Here is a 5,888-nt window from a genome sequence, read left to right as displayed (position 1 = left end):
AATTACATCCATCATCTATGTGGAATCTAAGCCCCCTCTTGATATAGAGGTGGAGTGGACATCACCATCCCAGGATCCACAGTGGTGGAATAGAGTATGGGTTAGAGTAGACTTACTGATATTCTACTACAGAACTATTGTGATTAGTAGTGGAAGAAATTATAGTATTGGTGTGGAGAAAGTGGCCACGGTAGCTGCTGAGGGTAGGGAGAGGGAAGAAGAGAGATGATGTGGGGGCATTTTCAGGACTTGGAGTTGTCCTGGGTGGTACTGCAGGGACAGATGCTGGACATTGTATGTCCTGCCATGGCCCACTGGGTGAACCGGGGGAGAATGTAAACTACAATGTAAACCATTACTCATGTGGTGCAGCAGTGCTCCAAAATGTATTCACCAAATGCAATGAATGTCCCATAATGATGAAAAAGGATGTTGATGTGGGAGGAGTGGGGTGAAGGGGTGGGGATATATGGGACCTCTTATATTTTTTGAATGTAACTTTAAAAAAAAATGAAGAAAGGAAAATATACATATATAGAGAGAGAAAGAAAAACCTAAGAGGTTAGAGCCTAAAGCTATGGAGAATCATTCCCATGAAGTAGGAGAGTGCCCTAATCAAGATACCAGAAATATGTGTCCAGAAGATTTTCAGAATTGCCATGAGCCAGAAATTGTTCTATGCTTCCTTTTCCCCTTTTATGAAAGTGAAGATCTATTGCAGTTGTACTTTGACCATTTCACCATTGTATGCTGAGTGTGCCAGATGCAGATAATAATATCTTTAGTTAACCGGATTTCTAATCAAAAGAAGCTACACCTATTGTTATCATCTTTATATCATTTATATCTGAACATACATAAACAATTAAGTGTATAGTAAAAGTTGTGAACTTACAAAACAAACATGTATAATATCATACATGGGTCCCACACATCAACCCTCCACCAATATTTTGCATTGTCATAAGACATTTGTTACAAATTATAAAAGAATACTGTCAAAACCTTACTACTAATGATATAAAGATAATAATACGGTGGGTTGGGGGAAAATACTTTCGTTAGTATAATATTTTAACAATGCTCTTTAAACATTAGTTAAAAAAACTTTTAACAACAATGCAAGGTGTTGGTGGTAGGGTGAGTTATGAGAGTCCTGAATGATGTTATATATGTTTGTTTTATAAGTTCACAACTATAACTATATACTTATTGTTTATGTATTTTATGTATGTGAGATATACTTCAATAAATTAAAAAAATAAATGAATTTTTAAAATTTAATTAATTAATTAATTAATTAAAAAAAGAAGCTACATCTTCAGAGCTTCATCTGCATCTAAACTTGATTTACACGATGATATCCTGGACTTTGAGTATAAACTATTCAAAAACTATAATTACTGATACATTGGAGGAGCTTGGAAGTGGGGTGGGTATATATTATAAATATTTTCTGGCCAGGGAAAATGTAGAGAATTAAAGACAACCACAAATCTGTTGAGTCCCTTCCTACTGAGATGTAGGAAATATGTTCTTTCCTCTTGAATCTGGGTGGGCCCATTATCACTGCTTTCACCAATAGAATACAGTATAGTGGTGCTACACCTTAAAAGACTAGCAGCTCATCCTAACTGTCTCCTAGAATATTCACTCTCTGAACCCAGACACTATATTTGTGAGGAACCCCAAGCCCACATGGAAAAGAAATGAATCTCCCAACATCCAGTCCTGACTCAGCTCCTGCCTACCACCCAGCATCGTTTTCATTCCCCGCGCCTCACATCTTGGATGTGCCTCCTTAAGCCCCTATCAAAATGACCAGCTGAAGTTACAGGGAGCAAAGACTAGACTTCCTCACAGAGCTCTCCCAAACTGCAGATTTATGAGCAGAAAAAAAAGATTGTTTTTGATTTAAACCAATAAATTTTAGGTTACATAAATATTTCTACACCTTTTTGTGTGTATTTATGTGCCCTCTTTACCTAGACAGATCAGTCATTTATTCCATTAAAGATGAGACATTTATTTGTCACCTACGGCATGCTTCTTAATGTGTCAGCTATATAAAGAACAATGAGAGAGGTAAATAAATGAGTATAATGATGTACTTCCTCACATAATACTTATACTCTGCATAGAGCAGATAAATATGGGCATAATTACCTGAATAAGTCAGAAATCAGTAGGAGGCATAAGTGAGGCCTAAATTGTTATGGTGTTTTGGAGAATGGAAATCAGGAAATATTCATAAAATAAGCAAAAATAGAGAGAGACATGATGAGAGGCAGCCTCGGATATTGGACAAATGGAGGAGATGGCCCTTTAAGCTTGAAATTCTTTGCTGTCCAAGTCAGCAGAGTCCAGGCCTCCATGAGTATCCATCTTACATCGTCTAGGCAAAGTGTTCTGATGCTCAATGTAGTGAATCCAGGCTTAACTTTTGCTAGCCTTTTAGGAACAATCCTGTAGCATGATGAGGTGGGGCTCAGGTAGCCATTCTCTAGAAGCATTATTCTCCATTTTGTAATCCTTTTTAAGGATAGTTTCAACTACTCCATGTTTCTACTAATAAAATATGAGGACTCAGTAGAGCCACACACCAAGAAGTTAATAGGATATGAGACCCATAAAGTAAGATAATAAAAATAGAAAAACCTTATTAGTAGCAGGCTGCTTGGATAATATTCCATGCACTGGCACTGATCGCCAAATTTAGCCACATTTTATGAAAGATGATCAAGTTGTTATGTGTAAAGTCCATTTCTGGAGCTTCCTTCTTAATAACCCCTGCTTCTTACAGTATATCATTTAAATGGTTTCCCTAATGTGCACATACTCTATAGTCAAAAGCCTTAAATTCTGGACTACATGGTTGCTCTCCCTAAATTTTCTAAATGAATGTAACATAATAAAACAATACTGTCCTAAGAAATTTTACATGCTATCTTCATAAGACTAACACTAGTTCGTTGTGTTTCCTGTGATGAAATTATATGAAATCCAGTATTGAAACAGAAGTTAAAACTATTAAGGAGCTCTCAAGGCAGTCACAGAGATGCCAACTAACTTTTTCTGCCATTATAATCACATTTTAAAAACATGTAAATCTGTAACACGAGAATATAACCAATCTCTCAAGGAAGTTAACAGGAACATTGTTTGTAAGAAAATGTTAAAAATAAAGAGGAAAAGATAAAATGGTAGTAATAGAATTAAATGATTAGATGAGCAAGAAACAGGGACCCTCAGGAGTGAGGTCTATGGACAGGTTTTAGATAATGTGTGTATTTCATAAATTGCAAGCAAGTTTTTCCCCCTACATTTTCAGAAGGAAATTTCATGTGTCGGGTACATAAGAAATAGCTGCTGAAGTGCTTGGCTTAGAGGAATTAAGGTGATTTATCCATGGCCAAAGAGGTCATTTGTTTGGTCTAGGATAGGTTGGCACCACTCATTCTAGAATTGTGGCAATTTTGAACCAACTATCTCTGGAGACTAAATTTTCTTACTAATGAACACAATCACCCAGTTGTTCCCATGCCTAGACAAACAGGTCATAGGCTAATTTAAAACTCACTTTTGCCTCTTAGGTGGTTTGGACATGGGTCATTGACAAAAATTTTTTAAATGGCCTGTGCAAATATTTTAGGATTTATTGGCCAAGAGACAAAATCAAGGATATTGTCTAGATACTTACATAACAAAAGAGGAAAATCCTGCCTCACCCCATGCTGTTTGCCTGTGGTAAACCATCCTAGGTGGTGGACATGGTTAGTGCCTAGTTGCCAGATTCTGGAACATTCTGAGATGAAGGGCAACCAGCCCAAGGGTGAGTGACTAGGAAAAGTGTAAGGAAGAAAGGGAGTCATCATTTCATTCTCTGCTTCAGTGACAAACTGAGGCATAAGGAAGGCGTCTCACTGCCTGGGTCACCAAAATCACAGCTCACACAGACACTGGTGGAACAACCTATACTCACATAGCAAAGATTCAGAGCAAGTTCAGTTTCAGTGGTGGGCTAGTCAGTCCCCTATTGCCAGCAGGTCTCATTCCATGGCTGATGCAGGCATATTATCTATGTGTACCCTCTTGTGCCACAGTGGAAGAACTCCATCCCCTCCCCCCCCCACTGGGAAGAGTTACAGCAGCAGGAGTGAGACAGTGCCATAAAACTTACCCAGCTTTAGAATGTTTATAGGTATCATGGGAAAAAAGGAAAAGATTGTACGGACAGATCATTATCTGCTGTGGGATATATTTTATACCACGATGTCCCCAAGAAGGGAGCCAGGTGACATTTATCATGCTATCCTAGGAGCCAGGCTAACATATCTAGTCCCAAGCAAAGGATTATCTGTGGGTCACAGGGGAAAAATGGCAGGTCAAACTCAGCATTTACTAATTATACAGTCTTAAGAGAAAATCCAGTCTTCCCAAACACTTTCCGAATGGCCATCTGTACATCTTTGTTCCTGAGGCTGTATACCATGGGGTTCAACAGTGGGGTGATGATGGTATAGGTCACTGTCACCAGCCTGTCTTTGCCTGATGTGTACCTGGCTGAGGGTCGTAGGTAGACAAAGGAGGCACATCCATAGTGGACAATGACCACAGTGAGATGGGAGGCACAAGTCGAAAACGCTTTCCGTTTACCTTCAGCTGATGGGATCCTCATGATGGTGTGGGCAATGAAGCCATAGGAGATGCAGATAAAGAACAAGGGCACAACAAGCACCATAACCCCACAAATGAAGATGACCAGTTCATTGATGTGGGTATCAGCACAGGCGAGATGGATGACAGGAGAAATGTCACAAAAGTAGTGGTTGACCTTGTTAGAGCCACAGAAAGGGAGGCTAAAAACCAAAGATGTTCCCACCATAGATATCAGGAAGCCACTAACAATACAAGTGACTGCCAGTTGTCCACAAACCCTCCAGCTCATGAGAATTGGGTAGTGCAAGGGCTGGCAGATGGCAGCATAACGGTCATAGCCCATCACTCCCAGAAGCAGGCAATTGGTGACAGCAAAACCTAGGAAGAAGAACATCTGGGTGGCACAATTCATGAAAGAGAGTGTCCTGAGTACAGACAATAGGTTGATAAGCATCTTGGGCAGAATGACAATTGTGTAGAAGGTCTCAGAGATAGAAAGGATACAAAGAAAGAAGTACATGGGTGTGTGGAGGCTGCGATCCAGGAAGATGACTGAAATGATGGTAATGTTTCCACTCAGGATAATCACATAAAGGGAAAGAAAGATCACGAAGAGGACAAGCTGCAAGTGCCCAAGGCTGGAGAAACCCAGAAGAAGGAACTCAGTGACAGAAGTGGAGTTGGCCATAGAGACTTGATCCCATGGAATTAATTCAAAATAGTCCATCTGAGACACCTTTAAGACTGAGTAACCAAGAAGACTTACTCTTTATAAAGTACTTAGTGGCAATCTGGTTTGAATGGGAAACAACTGACATGTAAAATCAAGCAAGATTGTAAATTAGCCAGAAATTATCCTTTTAGACAAAACCCAAACTGCTGTTTTTCAGCCAATTATTACAGCAGTGAATTTGGGTACAAGTGTTCAAATGAAACAAAATATTTGCTCAAATAAAGCCTATTCTTCATGCCCCCTCCTTGCAGATTTTTGTAGTCTCTGTTTAATTTTTGGAAAATCTAATATGCAAAGATCTTTTATCTACATGCATGAATTGAAGTGGTCATTCTTCTACCATATTACTGATTAATATATTCAATAACTCATAGCACTAATGTCTGAGGGCCCACCTTTCACCTCCTCCTAATCATTCTCCATCTACAGAAATGTCCGTTTATCTTTCTTTGTGTTATATGCCCTTATATGATATAGTGCCAGGTGATAACTAATC

The 5,888-nt window shown here is 39.0% G+C and overlaps 1 protein-coding gene across 1 annotated transcript; it reads right to left on the bottom strand.

Moving 5' to 3' along the window:
• Positions 1–4,405: 4,405 nt before the first annotated feature.
• On the bottom strand, positions 4,406–5,350 carry LOC101413877 (olfactory receptor 10R2-like). The gene has a single exon (XM_004469416.2). It carries the CDS (start codon positions 5,345–5,347, stop codon positions 4,406–4,408), a length of 942 nt encoding a protein of 313 aa, XP_004469473.2. The 5' UTR covers positions 5,348–5,350.
• Between the last annotated feature and the right edge of the window lie 538 nt (positions 5,351–5,888).

Source organism: Dasypus novemcinctus, chromosome 13, assembly GCF_030445035.2.
Source record: "Dasypus novemcinctus isolate mDasNov1 chromosome 13, mDasNov1.1.hap2, whole genome shotgun sequence".
In the NCBI taxonomy this organism is placed as follows: domain Eukaryota; kingdom Metazoa; phylum Chordata; class Mammalia; order Cingulata; family Dasypodidae; genus Dasypus; species Dasypus novemcinctus.
The sequence above is the reverse complement of the archived record's forward strand: the minus strand, read 5'-3'. Positions and strand labels throughout refer to the sequence as shown.